Source organism: Chelon labrosus (assembly GCF_963514085.1).
Source record: "Chelon labrosus genome assembly, chromosome: 7".
Taxonomy (NCBI): Eukaryota; Metazoa; Chordata; class Actinopteri; order Mugiliformes; family Mugilidae; genus Chelon; species Chelon labrosus.
In genome coordinates, this window is record NC_140343.1 from 30689220 (window position 1) to 30716292 (window position 27073).

A 27073-nucleotide genomic window follows, 5' to 3' on the forward strand; every position below is an offset into this window, starting at 1 on the left:
CCACGCGGCTTACATAGATCTGCTCAGGGTCGACCGGCACAGTCCCGATCGGTCGGAGTAATAGTTTTCACATTGATGAGTTTCCCGGCATCACCTCTAAGTGTCGCCAAAGGATCGACATCTGTAGAATCCTACTTACGCCAGCCAAATAGTTGCCGTAGGAATGTACGTAAGTTACGGACCTTTCACTCTTGATACATCTGAACTTTTACGTGAGCGAGTACTTACGTAACGTTTTTGTACTTACGCAACGTTCGTACATGAGGCCCCTGGTGATCCTCTCAGCAGTCTTCACCACTCTCTGCAGGCGTTTGGGGTCCATGGCCGTAGTGCTGCCATACCTGATGCAGTGTGTGCAAACACTATCATATAAAGGATTAAAATATCGAAAATAATCAAACATTTGGTATTTATGATTAGGACTGAAGTAGATTAAAAGATTTATGTAAAAAAAAAAGCAGAAGAAAATATTAACATATGCTATTTTTATGGCATTTTTAAAGAGGACACTTTTGTCCCTTAATGGTAACAACGTAACAATTTTAAAATCAGGTATGAGGGTTAATCAAACTTCAGATCATTGATAATAATGTGATTCTGTACAAGCACCCCAACTTTTGTGACCCTTGGTCTCTAGTTCGCACTGCTACAAAGGCAACATTTCAATATCTCAAAAACTGTAATAGCTAACTTCATGAAATTTGGCATACACAATCTGTAACATATTGTGTAGACGCCCATCAAATTGCGTGATACTACGTCAACAGGGGGCACTACAGGTGACATGGAAACATTTCATATGACTTTAAGGCCTATAACTTTGGAGGTATTCACCCAATCCTTATGAAACTTAGTGACCATCATTGTAACATGCTTGTGTACAATCATGGCAAGTTCGTGAAATTCGGGCTGTAGGGGGCGCTACAACGACTACATCAGTGGCTTCCAAACTTTCTCTCCTGGGCCCCCCTTTGGTACATAAGAAAATCTTCATGCCCCCCCTCCCCCCAAAACAATATATTTTGTTTTCAGACTACATTGTAGTTTATTTCACACATTGTAATTAATACAAACCTCAACCTTTTTTGAACAAATAAAAGTAAACTTACTGTGTAATTATGTTCAGTGTAACAGGTTTGTATTTGCGTTGGAGCCCGTCAAAAACTTGTCCATCTCATCGCTATTGGGGGGGCTGCAGTCCCCCCTCAGCAACAGGAAAGTACCCAATCGTTAATGGAAATTAGCTGCACCAGTTTCTGGTTGTTAGCATAACAAGCAATTTTTCAGGAGGAGTTCCTATTTAAACCTCAAACTTCCTACCAGTCCCAGAACTGAAGAAGCTACTCGGATGAGTGGTGAAACGTCTAATCAAAAAAAACTCTCCAAGTCCAGTGGCCTTTTTTGAACCTTTGTTGGATATACCATGACCTGGATGACTGAGAACTTTCACAGACAACAGTGAAATTGAGTCCCGAAAAATTATCACCCTCTAATTTCATCTGTGCCCTGCGCCACCCCTGCAATGGCTAGTAACGTGACTAGGGTCAGGAAGCGGGCTCTTATCCTTAATGTCTATTTTTAAAATGGATGGGACTTCCTCCAGTGCAATCAACCAAGAAAACGTATTGGTCTACAAGATGTGCAGAGGTCAGAAGGTGTATCTTTCTATAAAATCAGAGATATATGGTCAGGAATTTTCTGGAAGCATGTCCCTTTTCAAGTGACTTGATAAATACGTCCGTTAGTAGTTATGCCCTCAGCTGGTCCCTAGAACTTCTTACTGCTGCTAAACCAATACTGTAACAAAGTAATTCTTTGTGTGTTTTCTAAATGTCCCAATTTCATTGAAAATCAGCACAATAAAGACTTAACACACATCCTGTTATTACAGCACTGTATGACTTTAATCTACAACATATTTAAACAACTCTACACAGCTAAGACAATTAATGAGAAGATAAAAATCTTGCCAGGGGGAACAGAGCAAAGCTGTTGTAAATACCTTTAGCAGCTGTTAACAACTGAGTTGAGGCTGGGATAAACTGTAAACAAGTCAACTACTGAGAATAATTTATACATTTTGCAATCTACAGCTGATGATTTAGTTGACAGTTGAATAGTTGAAGTAAGTATACCCCTGAAACTCAAATACCAGCATATAAATCAGTGTAATAAACCCTTTGTTTTTGCTGATGGCTGTCCCACAATCAAGTTTGTATTTCATGAAACAATCCGGTCAAACTAGTGGATCTTGTGGCAGAGTGAAAGTAAAAATTGCACTACACTGAAAACCACTGCTCTATACTAGATTATGTAGTCATAAAACAGAAAAGATTTGTTTGGAATGTGTGTCTCACTTCAGAGGCCGCTTGCAAAGGTGTGTCCTTTAAAGGGCTAAAGTTACCTTAGCAGTTCAATACTTGGCCTCACAGAGACCACTGTTAACAGTGCATTCATGTAGTTCTGGTCAACTCATTAAAGTGAAATTTTAAAGGTTTAGCTGTTTGATTTGGTCCACATAAATCTGAATTACTTCTATTTCTTTGATAACAAGCAGAAAAGCCTGATCTGTAAAAGTGGGATGCTGAGAATTAGAAAGAGTACATAGATCATACCAACTCCGTCACTCAAATGTAAACAAAAGGTGGACACTGTGTCTTTGGAGTGTGAGTCTTATAATATACTCCATTCGGATCTTAAGACTTTACAGCTGGTAACCTCTAGATTGGGACAGAACTCAAGAAATTATGTTTCAACTGAATTATGTATAATATATAGTGTTTATTGTAATGTATTTATATATTATCTTTTCTTTATCTGAGAGTTGCCCAACAATTTTTTGTCTGAGCACCTACAATAACAATAAAAGCTCTTACTGTGTGTATGATGACCTCTTGAATACATCATCCTCCCTCTACACTGACAGCCGTGTTGAAGTGGAAGAGACTTGGAGAACAGTGTCAAAGATAGAGAAGATCTAATAATGTCTTTTTGGTCGGTTCCTGAGCAAATGCAACCTTAGAGTGACAGAGGGCATCATTTTTTTTAAAAAAATCTTGTAATTTCTGAGTGGCTCCATGGCTGACTTGAGATCAGTGGTCATGTATTTACAGTATAGTGTAACAGTCTGTAAGGGTACATGCAGAGAAAGATCCTTGAACAGTGGACAGTGGAATTTTCTCTCTTCATCTTCTCCCAAGGTCTAGAAGAAGTGTTCAAGCCAACACAAAACAACCAAACACAAAGCTCACTTCAATTATTGTGACACCACAGCTGAGTTACTTTCAAACATGCTGATCCCAAGTCAGCATGAACTTTACTGCTGCAAAATGTAGCTAACCTTGGTAATTTATACCATGGCAGATGTCAGCATTTTGGAAGGTAGGTCAGACGTAGAAAAGTCGTACCCTGGAAGTACTGACATGAAGGTCATCATCGTAGAACTTGGTCTCAATGATCACATTACCACTGGAATACAAAGGCACATGTCAACTTTAAATGCTAAATTTAATCTTTCAGACAATTCACAGCTATCTGCAAAAACATAGACGCTATATGTCACTGTCAAGTATCCATCCATCTTTTTAATCTTTTCAGCTTTGGTTGCATTGTACTCACCAGATAAGTTCTATGGAATAACTTGCTTTGAATAATATTTTATGTGTAATATTTTTCTATGAAAAAGTTCAACTATCCAGTTTGACATTCTTGGTGTCAATGGCTTGTCATTAGGGGTGTAACGGTACATGCATTCGTCCCGCGGTGTCACGGTATGGGCTTCACGGTTCAGTGCACGCAGTCACGCAGCGAATATGTCTGAGCGAGTAGCCTATTAAAAAAAAGAAAAAGACGAGTCCTCACTTCAGTCCAGGTGGCAGTAATGAGCCTAAAAGCTGCCAGCTAACATTATTAGCCTAGAGAAGAAGAAAGACAGACGAAGAAGAAAAGTAATGGTGTGGAGCATGGAAGGATGTACTAAGAGAAGTGTGGAGTTGGAAGAGCCGCCGGCTTCATTTAAATCACCAGTGTGGGAACACTTTGGTTTCCCGGTGCAACATAACAGCGATTGCGCGTGAGTGGTGGACCAGACAAAGACTGTCTGCCAATGATGTTTCATGGAGGTGCGGTACATCACTGGAAACACGTCAAACGTGCTAACGCACATAAGACGGCATCACCCCCATATGTCTGTCACTGGTGCGAGGTGTGCAACAAGTTACTTTAGTTAGTTTCTTATAATGAAGTTACTAAAGTTGCCAGTCGTACCCGACTGCCTAAGTTTATCCCTACAAGAAACTGTGCCTTTTCTTTTCCTCCGAATGAACAAAATGAATGAATGGTTTGAGAACCCTCCTAATGCATTTGTTTTATGTTTTATGTTTTATTCTATTTTTTACTTTTGTAACAGGAGGTGGTTTTTAGTTTAGTTTCTACTGGTGTCTGTTCAAATAAATGAAAAAAGCTAGTTTTTGTTGCTTTTTTCCGTTGTACCGAACCGTGAGCCCCACTTTGAGGTACGTACCAAACCGTGACTTGTGTGTACCGTTACACCCCTACTTGTCAACTATGGCTTTCAATAAAAAATTATTTCACCTTTGTTTTAATTTCCAAACCTCACTGAAGCAATGTCACCATGTTGCCAGATCTTTATGACAGCTATTAATAATAGTGCTATAACAAATAGAAATGATGAACAGAACTATAAAAAATTTGAGCTATAATAAAGATGTCCTTTAAACAGTTCCTGTTCATTTGTAAAATTGTACACATTTGCAATTACTGCCAAATATTTTCCAATAAAACATAAAATATCATCATAATAAACCACTAGAAATGAGTGCATTAAGTAACATTACATAGGTTATATTAGAATACACATAAACAGAGATGAAAGAAGAGATAATGATCACCAAGAGGAGACTCACGTTAAAACATTAGCTGGCATCATCTGGGACTCTGGAGCTGCTTCTATCAGAGACTGCCATGTATTGGTGGAGTTGGGGATAACAAAACCAAACTCAAAGAACCACTCTGTACAGAGACACACAGAGAGAACAATTAAAAGATAAATGCAGCAGTAATGTATTTGTTAAATGTGGCCGCAACATTATAAATACACCACCTGGATTTAAGTAAGCAAATAGGTATGAGCCTCCTATTGGATAATTACTGCACGGGTGATTATCTTTCAGCTGGCAACAAGTTATTTAACCCCAACTGATGCAATGAATAGCTTCTCATTTCTTAAACAACCATGTCGAAAGACACATCCCGTGGTCGGGAGATGTTAGTCTGTTTGAGAAGGGTCAAATCATTGGCATGCAACAAGCAGAGAAAACATCTAAGGAGGTTGTAGAAACTACTAAAATTGGGTTAAGAACTGTCCAACGCATTATTAAAATCTGGAAGGAAAGTGGGGGAACCATCGTCTTCGAGGAACAGCTGTGTAGTGACAATGCCAGGATTCATGGGGCTCAGATTGTGAAAGAGTGGTTCAGGGAGCATGAGACATCATTTTCACACATAGATTGACCACCACAGAGTCCAGACCTTAACCCCATTGAGAATCTTTGGGATGTGCTGGAGAAGGCTTTGCGCAGTGGTCAGACTCTCCCATCATCAATACAAAATCTTGGTGAAAATTGAATGCAACACTGGATGGAAATAAATCTTTGACATTGCAGAAGCTTATCGAGACAATGCCACAGCAAATGCATGCTGTACTTAAAGCTAAGGGCAGCCCAATGAAACACCCCAACGATAGTAATAATCACATTCATCTAAGGACAAGCAGATGAGGAGCTTAAACTATGTCATAGCTCATTCAAAAACCTCACTCTTAGTCTCTCACACACTGCTACTTACAGAGTTGTTTTCTGGTAATTTCCTGCTTAATACACGTAAAGTAATTATAGTGGGTGACTTTAATATGTACAGTACATAGATGTTTACAACGACATTCTCAGCTCTTCCTTTAATCCATTCAGTTGACTTATTTCATAATGTAATCACCGTTTAATTGACCGTCTTAATCTTGTTCTGACATATGGCATAGATACTGAGCATAAGATAGACTGTTTGTCTGTCAACCCGGCCATAGTATATTTGAAACAAAGTTAAAACAAAGGCAGCTGAAGTTTCAAACAAGCCACAATGCCTTTGGTTAGTTTTTGATCTTATTTCCTCAAAATCCTCATATGACTGACCTTTTCTTAACATCTATAATAACGGACTATACTGAAAATGGAAAGACATTTCATTAAAGAAAAATACAGGATTGCCTGCGTAACTTCACAGACTTTGTCAGGTTGACAAAGAGCCCAATGTGGGCAAGAGCCCAGAGTACGGCAATTGACACATCTGATTCTACTACGATTTCATCAAGGACGGTTTCCAACATGTTGTAACATCACGCCACAAAAGTTAGAGGTTGTTTTGTTATAATTAATATGATGTTACTAATGAAGTCCTCTGTGTTCTTTAGTTGTGAAATGAACTGGCCTGCTGGAAGAGTTGTAAATTTTTCACTCATTCAATGTTGACAAAAGGTATTAAAAATGCTATTCATGGTGACGTGATGTTTTGGCCCCTTTCCGATTTCTTATAATTTTGCATATTTGTCACACTTAAATTTTTCAGATGATCAAAGAAATTTAAATATTAGACAAAGCTAACGCAAGAAAAGAAAAATGCCCCCTAAAACTAAAACACTGAGTCATTGTCCTACTATACAACCCAAGTGCACTTTAACTTCAAGTCACAAACTGATGGCCAAACACTCTCCTTCAAGATTTTTTGGCAGAGATCAGAATGTATGGTTCCATCAATCACAGCAAGTCATACAGGTCCTGAAGCAGCAAAGCCAGCACGGATGTGTCACAGAGCTTGACTGGCCCTCTCACAGACCACCTGGCCAGTAGCTGTATCTGGAGTTTATTTGCTTATGGAACCTAAATACAGATGCATTAGTGTTTCCTTGGCTTTTAATCCATTGTACTCCATAGTGACAAAAGAAAGAAGGACAAAAGGAGTTTGCAGTCTCTCATTCTCGCTGTGAATGGCTTACATCCAGTGGTTTTTATAGGCTTAATTGGATCAATGGTCAAAAAATATTTCTTTAGCCCATGAACTTAACAATCATTGTAAATAATCTTAAAACATTTAATAATGAAAATTTGCACAAATTATATTAATATGTTTTTTGACACGAACAACACAATCGGTGGACTGAGATAACAAGAAAAAACAAAACCACTGAATCCCTGCTGTCCTCTTGGGGTGTGATATGGTATAACTGAGGTTACATAGGTCCTGCCTAATCAGTAGTGATGGAGAAATCAAAGCTTTCTGAACCACTGAATCATTCATTCATCTTCTGTAACCGCTTGTTCCTGTGAAGAGTCACGGTGGGGCAGCGTTACCAGCTGCCATTGGGCGAGAGGCAGGGTACACCCTGTACAGGGTGTCAGTCTATCGCAGGACTAACACAGAGAGACAGACAACCATTCACACTCACATGCACAGCTACGGCCAATTTAGGATCACCAATTAACCTAATGAACCCGGGACCTTCTCGCTGTGAGGCATCCGTGCTAACCACCTGTACCACTGAATTAATATGATGCAATTGTGTTGAAATGGTTCTATTTGAAAGCATTTGACACAACTAAAAATGGCGACATCTGCTGGGCAACTTTCAACATAAAAATAAAGGGCAATGCTTCTCAAATAGTGGCACAGTGAGGTATTGGGGGGGCGCGAGGGGCAGGGGGACTTTCAGTATTAGTGTCTTTATTCAAGCTTGAACGATAAACAAGCAGCCTCGCACAAAGTTGCCCACCACATCGCAAGGTGCAAAAAATCTCACACGATACCCCAGTGAATCATTTGTAGCATCAGACAGAGCAGTCTTGTTTAAATGTTGAGTTACTGAGTTAATAAACTGACTTTGGAAATCGTTGTAAGTTGTTGCAGATGTTATCTCAGCTCATTTTATTAATCTATCCTGATAATCAGGTGATTGTATGCAGAATGCTAGTGCCAGCAACTGACACAGTGTACAGATAAATAAATAAATATTATAAGGTAATTTTTGTAACTTGCGTTATGTTATTGTACCATCATAAAATACTGTAACAGCCGTAACAGCCGGATACAGACAGAAGAAAGAGAGAAGAGAACAGCAAGATAAACATACATCTGTCATAAATACACATATCTGACTAAAGTGTATATGTGGAATCTTATGATACAAACTGATGATGTTACATGAGTTTGAAAATGTAAATGGGTCCCTCCATATGAGCTGGGTTCTGCTCGAGGTTTCTTCCTGTTAAAAGGGAGTTTTTCCTTGCCACCGTTGCCTTCAGGCTTGCTCTGGGGGTCCCAGGCTGGGTTTTGTAAAGCGTCATGAGACGATTTGTATTGTTATTGACGCTATATAAATAAAATTGAATTGAACTAAATTGAATGCACTGTGGCATTGTTTCAATAAGCTTCTGCAAGATTTATTACCATCCAGTGTTGCATTCATTTTTTTCACCAAGATCTTGTATTGATGATGGGAGAGTCGGACCACTGCACAAAGCCTTCTCCAGCATATCCCAAACATTCTCAATGGGGTTAAGGTCTGGACTCTGTGGTGGCCAATCCATATGTGAAAATGATGTTGCATGCTCCCTGATCCACTCTTTCACAACTTGAGCCCCATGAATCCTGGCATTGTCATCCTGTTCCATCAGGGAAGAAGAAAATCCATTGATGGAATAACCTGGTCTTTCAGTATGCTCCCTGATCCACTCTTTCACAACTTTATGTGCCCAAAGAATGAGGTCAGCTGACCTCATTCTCTGGGCACATAATGTTGCTGAACCTAGACCTGACCAACTGCAGCAAACCCAGATCATAGCACTGCCCCCACAGGCTTGTACAGTAGGCACTAGGCATGATGGGTGCATCACTTCATCTGCCTCTCGTCTTACCCTGATGCCCCCATCACTCTGGAACAGGGTAAATCTGGACTCATCAAACCGCATGGCCTTATTCCATTGCTCCAGAGTCCACTCTTTATTTTCCATAGGAAATTGATGCCATTTTTTCTGGTTAGCCTCACTGATTAGTGGTTTTCTTAAGGCTACACAGCTGTTCAGTCACAATACCTTGAGTTCTCTTCACATTGTACATATGGAAATGCTCTTACTTTCACTACTAAATATAGCCCTGAGTTCTACTGTTGTTTTTCTTCCATTTGATTTCACCAAACATTTAAGTGATCGCTGATCACGATCAATCAGGATTTTTTTTCGTCCACATGTCAGTATCTATGCCATATGTCACATCAAGATTAAGACGGTCATTTAAACGGTGATTACATTATGAAATAAGTCAACTGAATGGATTAAAGGAAGAGCTGAGAATGTCGTTGTAAACATCTATGTACTGTACATATTAAAGTCACCCACTATAATTACTTTACGTGTATTAAGCAGGAAATTACCAGAAAAAAACTCTGTAAGTAGCAGTGTGTGAGAGACTAAGAGTGAGGTTTTTGAATGAGTTATGACATAGTTTAAGCTCCTCATCTGCTTGTCCTTAGATGAATGTGATTATTACTATCGTTGGGGTGTTTCATTGGGCTGCCCTTAGCTTTAAGTACAGCATGCATTTGCTGTGGCATTGTCTCGATAAGCTTCTGCAATGTCAAAGATTTTTTTCCATCCAGTGTTGCATTCAATTTTCACCAAGATTTTGTATTGATGATGGGAGAGTCTGACCACTGCACAAAGCCTTCTCCAGCACATCCCAAAGATTCTCAATGGGGTTAAGGTCTGGACTCTGTGGTGGTCAATCTATGTGTGAAAATGATGTCTCATGCTCCCTGAACCACTCTTTCACAATTTGAGCCCCATGAATCCTGGCATTGTCACTACACAGCTGTTCCTCAAAAAGACGATGGTTCCCCCACTTTCCTTCCAGCTTTTAATAATGCGTTGGACGGATCGTAACCCAATTTTAGTCAATCACCTTACAATCTCCTTACATGTTTTATCTGCTTGATGCATGCCAATGATTTGACCTTTCTCAAACAGACTGACATGGTTGTTTAAGAAATGAGAAGCTACTCATTGCATCTGTTGTTATTAAATAACTTGTTGCCAGCTGAAAGATAATGACCCATGCAGTAAATATCCAATAGGAGGCTCATACCGATTTGCTTGGTTAAATCCAGGTGATGACTCTTAGGGATAGCTTTCATCATGGAATTAAATTCTCTGCTTGTTACAGGAAAGGACTTAGTGTGAAGGAATCTCTCATAGCTGAGCAATAAGCCGTTAATATCAAAGAGCTCACCATATATAGATATACTGTATATCTATCTATATATATCTATATCTATATATATATATAGATATATATATATATATAGATATAGATATAGATATATATACTGTATATATGAGAGAGAGAGAGAGAGAGAGAGAGAGAGAGAGAGAGAGAGAGAGAGAGAGAGATCTATAGATATATATATGGGATTATTCTGAGTGCAAGATTTCCTGGTACACCGATTACACTGATGCACACTTCAGAGCTCGGGTAATGGCTACAAAAAATACAGGTAGTATACCACTGAAGCACTTCATCCCTACGGTGGCCTCTAAATGCAAAGCATGTTGCAGTGAGCACAGAAACCTCCGGAGCTGTTAGCACTAGCAGTCCCGGTCAGAGTATGGAGACGTGTCGGCAGCCCAAACTTTCCAGACATTAAAAGAGCTTGAGTTTACAATATTCATGTCTAAATATATGGTAGTCATGTCTGTCTATTATTTGATTTAGTTGTCCACTAAAATACATTTTTTGGGCTCAGTAAGTAGAGCGGGTTAGCGGTTCGATCCCCAGAATGTGACACATGCTGAAGTGTCTTTGAGCAAGACACTGAACCCCCAGTTGCTGTGTGAATGTGTGTGTGCTTGTGTGAGCCAATGGGTAGATGTGTCTGTGACTGTAAAGCGCTTTAAGTATCAATAGGTAGAAAACGTTATGTAAAAGCAAGGCCATTTACCATTTACTTGTCTGTTTTTGCAGATTACCTTCTAGACACTGTCCCTTGAAGAAAACTTTCTGCTCCAGTCTGAACTTCTCCAGTTTCTCAGAGGAAGAAAAGTTCAGTTCTCTGGACACCGCTTTACACTTTAGGATCTTCTTCGGAACACGAGCTGAAGACAGAGTATGAAACTATAATCAACTACGATGACCACACCAAGTTCATTCTGAAAATGTACAATCAAGGTTCATTTGCAAGACAATTAAGATCGTAATGTGGGATTCAAAGTGTGTGTTATTGTAAACTGCAGCTGGAGTGGATTAAATTAGATTAGATTCAACTTTATTGTCATTGCATATAGCACAGGTGCATACACAATGAAATGCAGTTTGGCATCTAACCAGAAATGCAAATAGCAAAAAATGCAAATTTACTCAATAATATGTAAAAGGCTATGACTAAAAAGCCTATAGTAAGATAGTACTTTACAGTAATAGTATATATATATATATGAAAAGAACAAGTGTAGTACTAATATTAATATAGTATATGCAGTAGGATCTGTTAGTATACCCATGATTGCTTTATTGGATTGAGATCAAGTGACTGACTCAGCCATTTAAGAATATTCCATTTCTGTATCTTCAAAAACTCCTGGGTTGCTTTCACAGTACATTTTAGATTGTTGTCTATCTGTACCATGAAGCACTGTCCAATCTTCTACCTCACTGTTTATTTGACTGAATCTGAGAAGACAATATATCTCTATGCACTACAGAATTCCATTGGTCACATCTGTCTTCTGTCGCATCATCAATAAATTCTAGTTATTAAGTGCCACTGGATGCCATGCCTCCCCATACATCACACTGAAACTCTCCTTGTCATTCTGGTATAGACTGGTCATAGTTTCAGCTGTCCAAAGAATGCCGTTCCAGAACTAGTCTGGCGTTTTTAGGTGCTTTTTGGCAGTCTAATCTGGCCATTTTATTCTTGACTGTTATGAACAGCTTGCACCTTGTTGTAATCCCTCTGTACTGATCTAGGGATTTATCCACCTTATTCTGCTGTTTTCTATTTCCAGTTAAGTAAGACCCATCTTAGTGCTTACAGGCTGGCAAATGATATCTGTTTCATCTATTACGTAAGAGTCTATAACTCCCAGAATTGCAATCAAAGGTTCTAGTCAGAAAAATATTGCTCCAATAACCTGACGGCTAATAGCTCAAGGACGTATTGCCTAATGATGCTGGTGCAAGCCACATGGGCATAACTATGGGTATTTAAAAACTTGTGAGCTTGGTATATAATATGTATTTTTCTATAATATCTAATGGAAATAATCATTTTTTTACTAGCCTTTGTCAATCCACAAATTTTTGAGAGACCTCTGTCAATTGTCTAACAATTTAGGTAATCTAATAATTATAGTAGTCAAGTCAAGTCAAGTCACGTTTATTTATATAGCACACTTAAACGCAATGTAATTGACCCAAGGTGGTAAGTGCTATGAGTAGTAAGAGTGGAACAGAGAGAGCAGGGAGAGCAGCATCAACAGCTTTCAAATGTAAATGCCACACTTGTAACCAACTCCACTTCTACTCTACTTTGACTTGCTAAATTGGTAATAATAATAATAATAATAAAGGTATGTCTTCCCATGACTTTTGAGGGCCTGAAAATAAGGGCCTTTGTATAGAAACGTTTGCAATGCCAATACATATCCTCCAATTTGGATGAAAATACCTTTAAGTTAAAGCTCAGAGTCTGTACTCTGAGCCCGTGTCATTAACAGTAACATGAAGTTGTTTCGATAAACAGTTAAAATAACAAGTGTTAGTGTGCAAACACAATAACAAATTTTACGTTTGGTGTGTGAAAGTACCTTCATGTTCTACTCCTGGCACAGAGAGATCTTCCGTTCCCTGCCACAGCACTTTGCCCGTTTCGGCATCCCGAAGATTCATCCAGTTTCTACCAGGAAAAGGCTAAGTGACAACAACCAAACTAAAAAATATACATGTTCTATATACAGCTTAATGTTATTTTTCACATTATGTGTTTACTAGGTCATCTCTATAACTGTTTGACTACCAGCTGTTTTGTCATTTATTGTCACAAATAGAAATAATAAATTAAACAAATGAATAAGTAAATTAGCCTCTTTGGAAGCTGAGAAAAGAAATTATTGAATAAAAAAGTAAAAAGACAAGCATTACTTTCAAGTTCCAGGAAAAAAAGGTTGCTGGCCTCATCCAAATGTTTTAAACTCACGCAGTAAAAAAGGCAAACTAATATGGGCATAAAAAAGAGCAAATATCAGAATGGTTCAGAATCAGTAAAAAAAAAAAAAAAAAAAAAAAAAAAAAAAAAAAACTTACTTGTTATTGCATATTATTATCATACATTTTATGAGATATCTGACAAGGTTCCGTTTTATTTGAAACACTGTAGCAAATATATTTTAAAAAGTGATAAGTGAAAAGCAAGTAATAGGGACTGCAGGAACACTTTTATAGTTCTTATAACTATAATTTTTCTGTGTGCAGCAACTGAGAAAAACTATAGTTCTTAGAACTACTTCTGGCTAGGTACTTTACCAGCACAACAGGATTTTTTTATTCATTTAAGTTTACACTGACTGGAACAAAACAGTGAAATGGACCAACAGTGATGTTCAGGCTTTAGTGAGCCTGTATGCTATGTATATCCTGTTGTATCTCTTGCAGAGTTATCTGATATGGGCAGGGCAATAGATTAACAGGGAGGTAGTCATACATATCATCTGTGTACTGTAGAGTTGCATTTGTTTACAACTAAATAGCTGTCATCAGAGAAGTGAGCTGCATTAAAAGATGTTGATACTGAAATAACTCAAAAAAGACAAACTATTAACGATTGTCGAGAATGCCTTAATCGCTTAGTGTCACTTACTTTGTTACTCTGATTGGTTACAGAACTATCCAGTTGTGTGCACAATTATTTATTTTCTCTGTACTGGATGAAACCGAAACACTTCCAGTAATGAAACTTCAATGGTGTGTTACCAGACTCACATTTTGATAAGAACTGAGTTTGGCTACATCAGGCTGGGAAAGCTTTAGCACACAGTGGGTAGTTACTCTGGGAAGTGACCAGAACTGAAATAAATATTTCTATCTTATAGGTAACTTAAAGATAACATTGTGTGGAGAAGCTGAAGAAGCCTTTGTGCTGATGATGCTGAGTGGAAGCTGTCACATCAATCTGTCAGTTTGTCAGCTGTTCCTGATCTCAACAATCACTATAAACACAATATAGATGTCAGACACAGAGCGTGTAAATGACAAGAATATAACTGGCAATATTCCCTAAGTGGGCGGCACAGTGGCGAGGTGGTTAGCACTGATGCCTCACAGCAAGAAGGTCACCGGTTCGAATCCATGGGCCGCCTTTCTGTGTGGAGTTTGCATGTTCTCCCTGTGTCTGCGTGGGTTCTCTCCGGGTACTCCGGCTTCCTCTCACCATCCAAAGACATGCTCATTAGGTTAATTGGTGACTTTAAATTGGCCGTAGGTGTGCGTGTGAGTGTGAATGGTTGTCTGTCTCTCTGTGTTAGCCCTGCGATGGACTGGCGACCTGTCCAGGGTGTACCCCTGCCTCTCGCCCGATGACAGCTGGGATAGGCTCCAGCAGACCCCGTGACCCTTAACAGGACTAAACGGGTATAGAAAATGAATGAATGAATGAATATTCCCTAAGTCTGTGAAAGTCTATGGTGTTCTGTGCATTCTGTCACAGGGAGATAATAACAAATAAATACATGAATATTAGATTGATGGACACCAGTAAAAAACATTAGTCCACAGCTCTCTGTTCTAGAAGATCTCTTCTACTTAGATACTACTTAGTGTCACACACATTCAACTTCACACCATCTGTGAGGCCCTCCAACCCACCTCAGCACCACTACCAACTGTCTCAAAAGATACAGCTTCTAACCTGCATGTCTCTGATTGGCCATGCTATATTATAAACCCTCAATGTATGTGTAATAATCTGTGTACCCATATTACCAATACACATATTATATTTACAAAATTTTATTTGCAAGTGGGTCTGGTTACCATTATGAACTCTTCCTAAATTAATTCTATTGAGTTTGACAGTATAAATTCAGCAACTCAACATGTTGTAGGGAAGTAAAAAAAAAAGAAAGAAAGATAAAAAGAGATAAGAAACTTCTGAGCAAGTTCCACTGTAAAGATGGCCAGCATTTTCACCAAGAACATGTTATGCAGGTCATATTTCGATATTTGCTCAAATAGAGACTTGTGACTTTATTTATAAAAACTTCAGAAGGTTAAAGGCCTCCATTTCAAGCATTTCAGCATGTATTTAACCTGAGCTTACACCTTAGGAGGTTCCCCCTGCAGTGGAAGACATCCTGCATTATCCCTGTCCCTAAGAAGCTACACCTGAGGGAGATGAATGACTACAGACCGGTTGCCCTGACATCCAACATCATGAAGACCATGGAGCGTTTGCTGCTCCATCACATCAGGCCCCACGTCCACCACGCTCTAGACCCATTGCAGTTTGCGTACCAGGAAAAGGTCTACCTACTCCATTGGACTATCTCACACTTGGACAAGGGGAATGCTGCTGTGAGGACCATGTTTTTTGACTTTTCCAGCGCATTCAACACTATCCAGCCCCTGATGCTGAGACAAGCTAATAGAGATGGGAGTGGATTCACAACTCACTTCCTGGATAGCGGACAATCTCACTGGGAGACCTCAGTATGTCAGGTTGGGGAACTGCACGTCCAGGACTATCGTCAGCAGCACTGGAGCACCACAGGGGACTGTGCTTTCCCCTGTCCTATCCACCCTGTACACCTCAGACTTCAAGTACAACACAGTCATATGCAGAAGTTCTCAGATGACACTGCAATTGTGGGGTGTATCAGGGATGGACAAGAGCAGGAGTACAAGAACCTGGTGAACAACTTTGTCTCATGGTGCCACCTTATGATTAATACACCTAAAACCAAGGTGATGGTAGTGGATTTCTGGAGGTCCAGGCTCCATCTGTAGCCCATAACCATCAACAGGGTGTGTAGAAGTGGTTCAGAACTATAAGTAACTTGGTCTGTATTTTGATCATAAACTGGACTTGTCGGCTAACATAGACGCAGAATACAAAAAAAGGTCAGAGCTGTCTCTATTTCATTCAGGAGGCTAAGGTTGTTTAATATCTGCCAAAAGCTGCTGGACATGTTTTACCAGACTATCGTTGCCAGTGGCCTCTTCTACGCTGTGGTGTGCTGGAGAGGTAGCACTAAGAATAAGGGCACCTCGCAGCTGGACAAAGTGATACAGAAGGTGGGCTCTGTGGTAAGGACAGAGCTGGAGTCCCTGACATCAGTGGCAAATACAAGGACCTTGAACAAACTCCGGCCCATCGTGAACAATGTCCACCACTCTCTACACGAGGCATCGTAGGGCTATTAATTAAGTAATTAACTGCAACACTGTTACCGAAAGTTCACACAACACACAACAACGCACAGAAACACTACGCGCAGCAAGATCACGAGGTGAAATGGACAAGGCGAGATGCTGAACGCTTGGTGTATGCGTAGGATGATGTGATTTTACTGGCCGTATTTTCCCACACCATAGCGAAATTTCCGCGATATATAGAATTAGATATGTATGAATTAAAAACCCGTGAAGTAGCTAGTCCGCAAAAAGTGAACCACAAAGTGAAGAAGGAACACTGTATTTCATAGCAGGCTTGTACAGTAGGCACTAGGCATGATGGGTGCACCACTTCATCTGCCTCTCTTCTGATACGCCCATGAAACAGGGTAAATCTGGACTCATCAGACCACATGACCTTCTTCCATTGCTCCAGAGTCCAATCTTTATGTTCCCGAGCAAATTGAAGCCTTTTTTTCTGGTTAGCCTCACTGATTAGTGGTTTATTGTTCAGTCACAATCCCTTGAGTTCCCTTCTCATTGTACATGTGAAAATGCTCTTACTTTCACTATTAAACATAGCCCTGAGTTCTACTGATGTTTTTTTCTTCGATTTCATTTCATTTAATAATGCGTTGGACAATTCTTAACCTATTTTTAGTATTTTCTGCAATCTTTCACTATTAAACATAGCCCTGAGTTCTACTGATGTTTTTCTTCGATTTGTATTCATTTAGTAATGCGTTGGAAAATTCTTAACCTAGTTTTAGTATTTTCTGCAATCTCCTTAGATGTTTTCTCTGCTTGATGCATGACAATGATTTGACCTTCCTCTTAACCTAACTAAATTGCCTACAGGAACTGATTTAACCTCCAGTAACAGCATACAAGGTTGTACCATGGGCTCCCTGGGGCCTGCTGCAAGGCGTACGTGTGTAATCCACCAGGGTGCCCGAACAAGTCTGTCAGAACATACACACAAGTTAATGAGCCCCCAGTGAAAAGCTGTTGTTACTGTTTTTATTTTTAAAAACATTTTAATGGCTGAAAGTATAGGCAACCTATTTTCTACACCAACAACACACTAAAATAACAAAAATGAATGGACAATGTGTTAATATAGCACTTTTTAAGCTTAAGCATAACTTGTAATATAACGCTACAGTTACCATTTTGCAATAAGTTTTGCCTTTAAAATTACATCAAGATATCCCACAAGATATCCCAGCGTCTCCCCGGTGACCCCTGCCCCCCACTTCCCCCAGCTGACCCCTACACACCAATTCACTCACATCCCTTAAGTCCTCATTCCCTCACTGACCAAAGACTTTTACACCATCACCACTGCACTATTGGACTGCTGTTGTTGAGGGGGGACTGTTTTGTCCGTGCCCTGTCCCTGAGGACAGGGACAAAACAGTCCCCCCTCAACAACAGTTAAGTACCCAGTCGTTAATGGAAATCAGCTGCACCAGTTTCTGGTTATGAGCATAACAAGCAAGTTTTTTCAGGAGGAGTTCCTATTTAAACCTCAGACGTCCCACCAGTCCCCTAGAACTGAAGAAGCTACTCGGATGATGAGGTGAAATGTCTTCTCAAAAAACTCTACAAGTCCAGTAGCCTTTCTTTGAACCTTTGTTGGATATACCATGACCTGGATGACTGAGAACCTTCACAGACACTACTTTAGTAACATTAGGTAGCTACTGCTTATTGTTTATGCACTGTTAATTGCTCACTTTATCTGATTTTATATCGCCTCATTTATCATCTGCCCATCTCCATTATTGTAAATTATGTTATGTTATAGTTCCTTTTTATAGTCTACTCACATTTAACGAACAAATCCATCTGTATAATATGTTCATAGTACCTCATTCAATCAATATGTATATCCTGCTCATTCACCTGTATATATGGTCTCACCTGTACATAGGTTTTGATCTTTAAATATTGTCTTTATGCTGTAAAAAACAACCTGTACAATACTGCTTATATACCATAGTATTTATGTCACGTGCACTTACTGCCTATTGCGCTTCTGGTTAGATGCTAAACTGCATTTTGTTGCTCTATACCTGTACATGTGTAATGACAATAAAGTTGAATTTAATCTCATCTAATAATGTATAATTCTTTCATCTGCATGATGTTTGAGCAACTGAACATCAAACGGGGGCGGCTGTGGCTCAGTAGGTAGAGCGGGTTGTCCACAAACCAGAGAGCTAGTGGTTCGATCCCCGGAATGTGCCACATGCTGGAGTGTCCTTGAGCAACGAACTGAACCCCCAGTCACTCTGGTGTGTGAATGTGTGTGTGCGAATGGGTAGATGTGTCTGTGACTGTAATGTGCTTTGAGTACCAACAGGTTTTTGTTTTGTTGTTTGTGGGAGCTAGGCATTAGTCAAGTGCAAGGGTCACACCATCTACACTCAATGGTGTGTTTCATTGTTGTTGCATATAATGTCTCAGCTGAGTCAAAAGTGGCAAACTAACCACTGATGCATCTTTCTCACCAGAACCAGACTATCTATTGCAACAAATTGATGAAGGAAAAAAAATCAAATGAAAATGAAGGAAGCCATTGTGACGATAGTATTGATAATGCCAAGAAGGCTGTACAAACATGGTTCAGTCAGGGTAAGGCCCATCTACAAGGGTGGACCATCGAAGCGTCCTACTGGCCCACAGCGTTATGTGCTCTGAGTAGGATGGCCCGATCGGTACTGGAAGATCGTTGATAGGGCCGATCCGGGCATTTTTTAAATGATTGGATGAGATCGGTTCTAGGCTTCAACCAATCCCAAACTTTTACAGTTATAGGTCTACTGTAAACCAAAACCTTGTCACTGTAGCATCAAAGCGCCTTTGTCTTATTCTGTTTTAACAGCAGTTGGCTAGCGTCAAAGCTGCCAAAACTCGAAGATGATGATCCAAAACCTCTTAACTAAGCCATAGACTGTATAAAGATAGACGACGGAAAAGCTCCTCGACAGTGAAGCCAGTGCAAGCAGCGCTCCTGTAGTGGCTGGCAGCAGTAGTAAGTCATAAGCTTCACCTCCTCCATGGTTGCGGATGGGACTTGGGCCTAGTGCTGGGCAATAAAACGATAACAATATCTATCGCGATAGACACGTGATAAATATCAATAGAAAATAGGTGCGACAGAATGTTTGATAATTTCACTTGAACTCTGTTAGAGAAAAATAGGAAGAAAACCCTGAGCCAGAACTGCAAGTCATTCTGGGGGATGTAGGCAGAGTAAGGGCTTTGGTCTCTCGACCTATCACGGCCCAGCTAAGCCAGGTTGGTGGCATCAACAACAGCAAAAAAAAAAAAAAAAAAAAAAAAGAACGGCGTGGAGTGAAAGGAGAATATGAGTGCAACAGCGCGAGAGGAAATAGTAGATAAAAAAGGAAAGGTCACGTCACCAGTTTGGCAATATTTTGGTTATTTTAAGTCAGACAAGAGTCAGACCGATGTTGTCTGCAAACTTTGCAAGGTCGTCATCCCTGCCAAGTCTGGCAACACGACAAATTTATTTTATCACCTCAGCCACTGGAGTAGAGCAGCCTCAAAGAGCCACAGCCATCGACATCTGCCGATATAAGTGGAATAACACAAAAGCGGCAACAGACCACCATCAAGAGGTACACGGCAGCAGTGCCTACAACAAAACATCAAAGCAATATAAAGAAATAACGGAGGCAGTGGTGTATCACTTAGCAAAGGACATGCTCCTGCTCAGCACAGTTGAGAAGTCTGGGTACAAGAATCTTATTCACATGCTTGACCCCCGTTACATTCTACCAGGCCGAAAGCACTTTTCCAAGACGGCTATTCCTAAGCTTTACATGATGTGCAAAGAATCTGTGGAAAAGGAGATGCTGTCAGCAAAGCACTTTGCGACAACCTCCGACATGTGGTCAAGCCGTTCATGCCAACCAAAGATGTTAGTTCTACCTCAGCTGTACACTAATTTTTTATTTACAAAATACTTTGCACATTTTGCAGCATTAAGCATTTATTTAATGTCTATATTTGCACACTGACCAATATGTTTATTTATTTGACTGTTTTTCATAGTTGTGTTGACCTCTTTATAAAGGTTAAAGGTTACGTTTAAAATAAAAGTATTTAAATTCAGCCTTTTTTTCCTGGTCCTCATTTAGAATAGGTTAAAAAAACGAATCAATAATTATCGATACTGACTGATATGAAACACTTATATCGTGATACATTTTTTTCAGCCATATCACCCAGCCCTACTTAGGCCAAACCAAAACACTGAAGCACACATCTATGGACTAATGGACTAAACATGTCTGCTGTGTGGATTATAGTATTTTACCTCCTGTCAGTCAGACTGAAATGTGTAAACTGTGCAAAAGGATGTTTGGCAAGGTGGATTGTCAAAAAAAAAAAAAGAATGTCATTCAATATCACCTCCAAAAAAATGGAATATGCCAAGTACATTCAGGCAAAGGTGGCAACGAAGCAACAACAAACTCTGAATGCTACATTTAAAAAAGTTTCCGAGAGACGATGTCAAGGTGAAAAATATTTCGAAGAGGAGGATTTGATGTTAGATGACTAGCACATTTCCAGAGTGGAGAACACAGGTTTTTACAGTTTTTTGGAGCTTCTGGAGCCAAGGGGAGCTACCCTCTCCTACACTACAGCTTTGACAGCACAATTCTAGACAGCACTAGAGCAGGTCAGTTCCTAAATCACCCGAATTAAAATAAAAATACTGAATCAGGAAACAGGAATCCGAGGTCTCCATTGACCAGGATCCTATGAGTCATTTGGCTGGCTGCTGCTAAGTACATAAGGTAAGTTAGCAGACTCACCAGAAACACCACAGACTCCAATGATTCAGCTGAACCGGTTCACTGACTCGAGTCACAAGAATCACCGGAAACACTGCGGACTCAGACTCTGGCTTCACTCCAGTCAGTGAATCTAAGTAACAAGTTAAATATTGCAATAAACAAGTGGTTAAACACTGATGTTTTCAGCGACATTGTTATAAATTTTTATATTACATGTTTTATGCATATGCTATGATGACATTTTGCACTTTTATTCAGTTTGGTTGGTTTTGTTTATATAGTTGGGGTCCATGCAAATGAAGTTGCAGGATCCCTATTGATTTTTATTCTTCTGTGCCTTCGCCTTAATTTTCTGCTTAGCTAACAGCGTCTGCCCAGGACAAACTGCAATGGCGAAAGGCATCAAACCTGGTAACTTGGTAGAAGTCCTGGTATTTTACTTTGCCAAGGTGTCAATACACATGCATACAGCTAGGTGGCGCTATAACAACTCAATTTATGTTTTGGCTCATATCTCGAGAACCGTGTGCCCCAGAAACAAATTTTTTTCTCCCTCCGATTCCTTATAAAGTCCTGGTTCTAATGGACTATTTCCACCTGCCATTTTGTTCCCGCCATTTTGAAAAGATTGCACCACAAACAAAAACCAACTACTCCTAGTCCGTTCATCCAATTCTCACCAAACTTGTCATGTATCATCTATGGACAAAGATAAAGAAAAGTTGTCAAAAAGAATTTTAACAGGGTTATTGAAGTTAATGGCTATTTTTTTTTTTTTTTTTTTTTTAAATGGCGTGCAACAGTATAACTCAAAAGCTAATATTTTGTGAAGTATATACCCAAACTTAATAAAAACTTTATATCATTGATAATAATGTGATTCTGTATAACAGGGCAATTCAATTAATTGGGAATTGGGGCCAGCTCATGAAACTGAGGCAAACTAGGGGGCCAGAGAGTAAGCGTCATGGTAACAAATAAAGAAATTACAACAACATACTGAAGGAGTCAGTGTATTCTATTTTGTAAATGCAAGGGTTGCCATCTCCCTGAAAAATAAATAAGGGACACCTCATTGGCAGGGCCAGCCAACCCGACTGCCTTCACCCTTCCCGGTGTGGTGATTTTTTTTTTTAGCTTTTTTTGTGTGTGTGAAACAATTTTTGAACTATTTGACTCGAACCTGAATTGAATTAGATTCATATTTTTGAGTGATATGAACACGTGCAAAACTAATTATTATTCAACAATTTATGTTTAATATCAAATAACAAAATTAACAGAAACCTGTCCTGCTTAACTTAAAACTGTATAAATTAATATAAAACAATAGAAAGCAGAGCATTCCTCTTGTGCAATAAGAAAAGTTCAAACAGAAAGTGTGAGTAAAAGTTGTTTGCTTTGTTGTCTTCCAGTATCTTCTTCGCAGACAACAGTACCTCGACCAATGAGATGAGCAGGATTCCCGCTGTCAGCTCATTGGTCACAGAGCAGGAGACGGCCTGGGAATAAGTTTACCGTAAATGTTCACATAAAGCGCCCTGTTGTTCATTCATTCCATTGACATTTCACACACTATTTTTGATTCTCACGGTAATACGGGACAAAATGCGTCCCATTTCAGCTCAATACGGGACGCGTACTTTTGTTTCTAAATACGGAACGATTCTGTTTTTCAAGGGACGGTTGGCAACCCTCTTGATATGGACAACTACTGAATTCATTTTATTTTTTTTTCAGTAGAGAGAGATATTTTGTCTTGTTAGCCAACCTTCGTGCTTGAAAGAAAGAAGTCAGAGCGGTCAGAGCCAGGCGTATATACAGTCAGGGCTCAGAACATTGCACTCGAGCACGAATGGCGAACGGCGACTTTGATTGGTCATGTGTGGTCCCTCAAAATATAGGTCTGACGTGTGTATACCATCTCCTTCTGCACGAGAGAATGTACAATTAGCCATAGTCATGCGTTGTATTAGACTATCCATATGTAATAACAACACTACACTGTAAGGGCCGGTACAAAATTCCTCAGGGGCTGGACCCGGCCCGGGGGCCGCCAATTGAATAGCCCGGCTGTACAAGAACCCCAACTTTTGTGACCCTTGGTCTCTAGGGGGCGCTACACAAGCAACATTTCAATATCTCAAAAACTGCAATAGCTAACTTCATGAAATTTGGCATACACAATCTGTAACATATTGTGTAGAAGCCCATCAAGTTGCGTGACAGTACGTCTACAGGGGGCGCTACACGTGACACGCAAATATTTTATGACTTTAAGGCATATAACTTTTATTCACCCAATCCTTATGAAACTTAGCAACCGTCATTATAATATGCTTGCATACAATCATGCCAACTTTTGTGAAATTTGGGCCGTAGGGGTGCTACAACGACTACATGTTTATATCTCACAAACCACCACAGTAAACTGCTTGAAATTTGACAACAATTATCTGTGGATGACTCCTTACAAGCCCACCAAGTTTCGTGCAATACGGTCCATAAGGGGCATTACTGGTGGCTTATGCCTCTGCGTCCCACTCGGGGATGACTGTGCCACAGCACGGACCCCTTTATGATCGCTTGCAGTCTGTTGTTGGGCTGAAGTTGTTAGGATTTGAAATCTACACCATTTGTAGATAGTCTTCCTTAAAGTGGAATGCTGCATTTCAAATATACAGGTAATCTTTTTAAGTCCCTTGCCACAACGTTTCCTTATTTCCGGGAGGCCTTTTAGATCACTACCACAGAGTTAATCTTCAGTAGCAAAGCACACCTTATCCGCGTTATAAACTACTATATATCAGATAGGTAGATTTACATTTCCAATAACATTCTAATCCTTAATCTAATATGTATAATTCTAGTTTTATGGATTTAAATGTCTGATCAGTGTAGGGTTTTAGTCAATCCATGCGATCGGTCTGTTTTGTTTGTTTGATTGATTACTTTGTTATTTTATGACAATGACTACCGCATGTAAAATTTATAGGTTATCTGAAAAGTACAACACTGTTTTTAATATGCAATGTTTCACAGATAATCAAGGTTTGCTTCTACAAATGCCTTAAAATGTCCAACAATTTCCATGAGAAGTACTTTTTTCACATGACTGTACAACCTTGGTTAAGGGGATGTTTCCATTGAAGCTCAGGACTCAAAGACAACCACACGAATGGATATTCAGTAGTTACCATTTTAGTCATGGAACCGGTTTAAGAGGTTTCCGGTCTTACATTATGTAGGTTATATAATAAATATAGTTCACAGGTAAATATACACTGCCTGGCCAAAAACAAAAGTCGTCACCTGGATTTAACTAAGCAAGTAGGTTATTTAATCCCAACTGATGCAATGAGTAGCTTCTCATTTCTTAAACAACCATGTCGAAAGACACATCCCGTGGTCATGGAAAAGATGTTAGTCTGTTTGAGAAGGGTCAAATTATTGGCAGGCATCAAGCAGAGAAAACATCTAAGGAGATTGTAGAAACTACTAAAATTGGGTTAAGAACTGTCCAACGCATTATTAAAAACTGGAACGATAGTGTGGAACCATCGTCTTCCAGGAAAAAAATGTGGTTGGAAAAAAATCCTGACTGATTGATTGGCGATCACTTAAACATTTGGTGAAATCAAATGGAAGAACAACAATAGTAGAACTCAGGGCTATGTTTAAAAGTTAAAATGTAAGAGCATTTCCACACGTACAATGAGAAGGGAACTCATGGGATTGGGAGTGAACAGCTGTGTAGCCTTAAGTAAACCACTAACCAGAAAAAAGGTTTCAATTTGCTGGGGAGCATAAAGATTGGACTCTGGAGCAATGGAAGAAGGTCATGTGGTCTGATGAGTCCAGATTTATGATGGAGTGATGCACCCATCATGCCTAGTGCCTACTGTACAAGCCTGTGGGGGCAGTGCTATGATCTGGGGTTGCTGTAGTTAGTCAGGTCTAGGTTCAGCAACATTATGTCCCCAAAGAATGAGGTCAGCTTACTACCTGAATATACTGAGGTTCTGCTATCATGCTATGTCTTCTGTGTTAGACACAGTAGAACTCCAAAAAAAATTAGCAAGGGGCTCTGCTGCTCATGCTAGAAGTTACAGCTAGCATTAATGGTACAATTTTGTACTACATTGTCTTGATGGGTTTTGCCTGAGAACAATGCAACTTGTTAATAATCTACCATGAACATCAAGTCATTTTGTAATGTTATAAGAGTGCATGGTGTTTACACGACACTTTCTAAAAGCATATTAATGCATATTATTTAGTTCATTGCCTGACAAGGTGACCATATCAACTTGGCATTAAGATTATAAAACCAGATCAATTACTAAGATTAACATTTCATCAGATTCAACGGAGAACAGAGATGACACTCATAGTAGACCTGCTTCCAACAAATACATATGCAAACTGACAGACTGTTTGATTTAAAAAAATTGAAAGGCCACACTCATGTAGAACACTGGCACCATAGGGTTTTTCTCTTGCTATCTATTTTCATATCCAAGACATCTTGCCACCGTTTATTAAACGTATGAGGAAAAAAAAAAAAAAATGTGTTGGTAGGTGGTGTTTGAAAACTAAGACTTACTGTGTGTTCTGTTAAACCAGTCTATCTACTAATCCAATCCAAGGTTAATAAATTAATAAATAAATAAAAAATGTTAATCTAACACTTTATATTAAAAGATGAGATTTTTCCATGTGCTTTCTACTGAGAAGCATACCGGTAATTCTAAGCAGAAAACCAGGCTGTCTTTATAGTCACTGCATCAGCAACTAATTCTCACAATAACAGCTGCCAACACTGAACTCACTGCACATAATAGCCACTTACAATACCACCGTAAACTGAAGAAATACAAATTAGAAGTGACTTAGTATAAGGTTTAACACTGCAAAGACACACTTTTTTGTGATGCTTAACGCAAATGTATCTGCGTTTAACTTCCAGGAGCTTCCGAATAGCACATAGAAGTTTCACAACAAACTACCACTATACGTCAACCAGCTGTGTCAGTAACATTCTCCCTATCACATGACATTTATTCTATATAACTGTTGTAGCCCTACTTTTTTTTTTTATCGCTCCTGCCACAACAAGCGCTTTCAACACTAAGCCAAGCAAGTATATCATGAGGTAAGGTCACTCATTTTAGCTGGTAGGCCGTCATTTATTCGTAAACTGTCTAGCTTTAGAAACACGCGGCCGTTTTTATTTCGTCTCATCAAATAATGACAAGTAAGGCTGTTACTGTTGATATTATCAAGCGAGCGAAGACTCGACAGGTTAGCCAAAGCAGCTAACCTTCCTGTGCCTGTCGATCCAAAAGCAGTCACAAGCTGTGACAGTCATCTTTCTTATACATTATCTAGCGAGCTGGAAAAGAGCAACATTATTACTAGGAGCCTAACTTTCGCGGAACATAACGAACAAACAGGAAAAAGGATACAGTTTGAAGCCTTTCAGAATCTCCTTGGCCCTGTCTTCGTCTGAAGACATATCTGAAATTGTTTCTTTCAGAGAACCCAGAATTTGCAGAAATACCTATGTTCCTTTTCACGTTAGCTTAACTTGTTAGCTAACAACGATGTCCCTTAATGCTCGTTTGGGATAGCGCACACTATGCATAAGTTATATCTGTACCGTTGGGCTGCAGGTTAAAACTGATCCGATAATGCTATCAGCCAAATATACCCAGCTAACGAACGGACAG

General features: G+C 39.5%; 1 protein-coding gene across 4 annotated transcripts; it reads right to left on the minus strand.

The window, feature by feature from the left end:
- Positions 1-1643: 1643 nt before the first annotated feature.
- On the minus strand, positions 1644-27073 carry pde6d (phosphodiesterase 6D, cGMP-specific, rod, delta). 4 transcript variants are annotated; one of them, XM_084548041.1, is made up of 6 exons: positions 26810-27073; positions 12927-13015; positions 11088-11213; positions 4926-5031; positions 3408-3468; positions 1644-3202 (listed from the first exon to the last, which is right to left on the minus strand). In XM_084548041.1, exons 1-6 carry the CDS (start codon positions 26857-26859, stop codon positions 2978-2980), a joined length of 657 nt encoding a protein of 218 aa, XP_084404167.1. In that variant the 5' UTR covers positions 26860-27073; the 3' UTR covers positions 1644-2977. The 4 variants fall into 4 exon arrangements, with proteins under 4 accessions (XP_084404167.1, XP_084404168.1, XP_084404169.1 ...); XM_084548043.1 differs by having other exon boundaries at positions 3070-3202; positions 3341-3468; XM_084548044.1 differs by having other exon boundaries at positions 3157-3202; positions 3356-3468.

What these genes read in the sequence shown, in the direction of transcription:
- pde6d (XM_084548041.1), bottom strand. Translation starts at nt 26,859, where the DNA reads ATGTCTTCAGACGAAGACAGGGCCAAGGAGATTCTGAAAGGCTTCAAA. An exon ending in ATGCCAGCTAATGTTTTAAC is followed by an intron (nt 3,469 to 4,925) that starts GTGAGTCTCCTC and finishes TTTGTATTCCAG; the next exon opens with TGGTAATGTGATCATTGAGA. An exon ending in TTCATGTCAGTACTTCCAGG is followed by an intron (nt 3,203 to 3,407) that starts GTACGACTTTTC and finishes CACTTCTTCTAG; the next exon opens with ACCTTGGGAGAAGATGAAGA.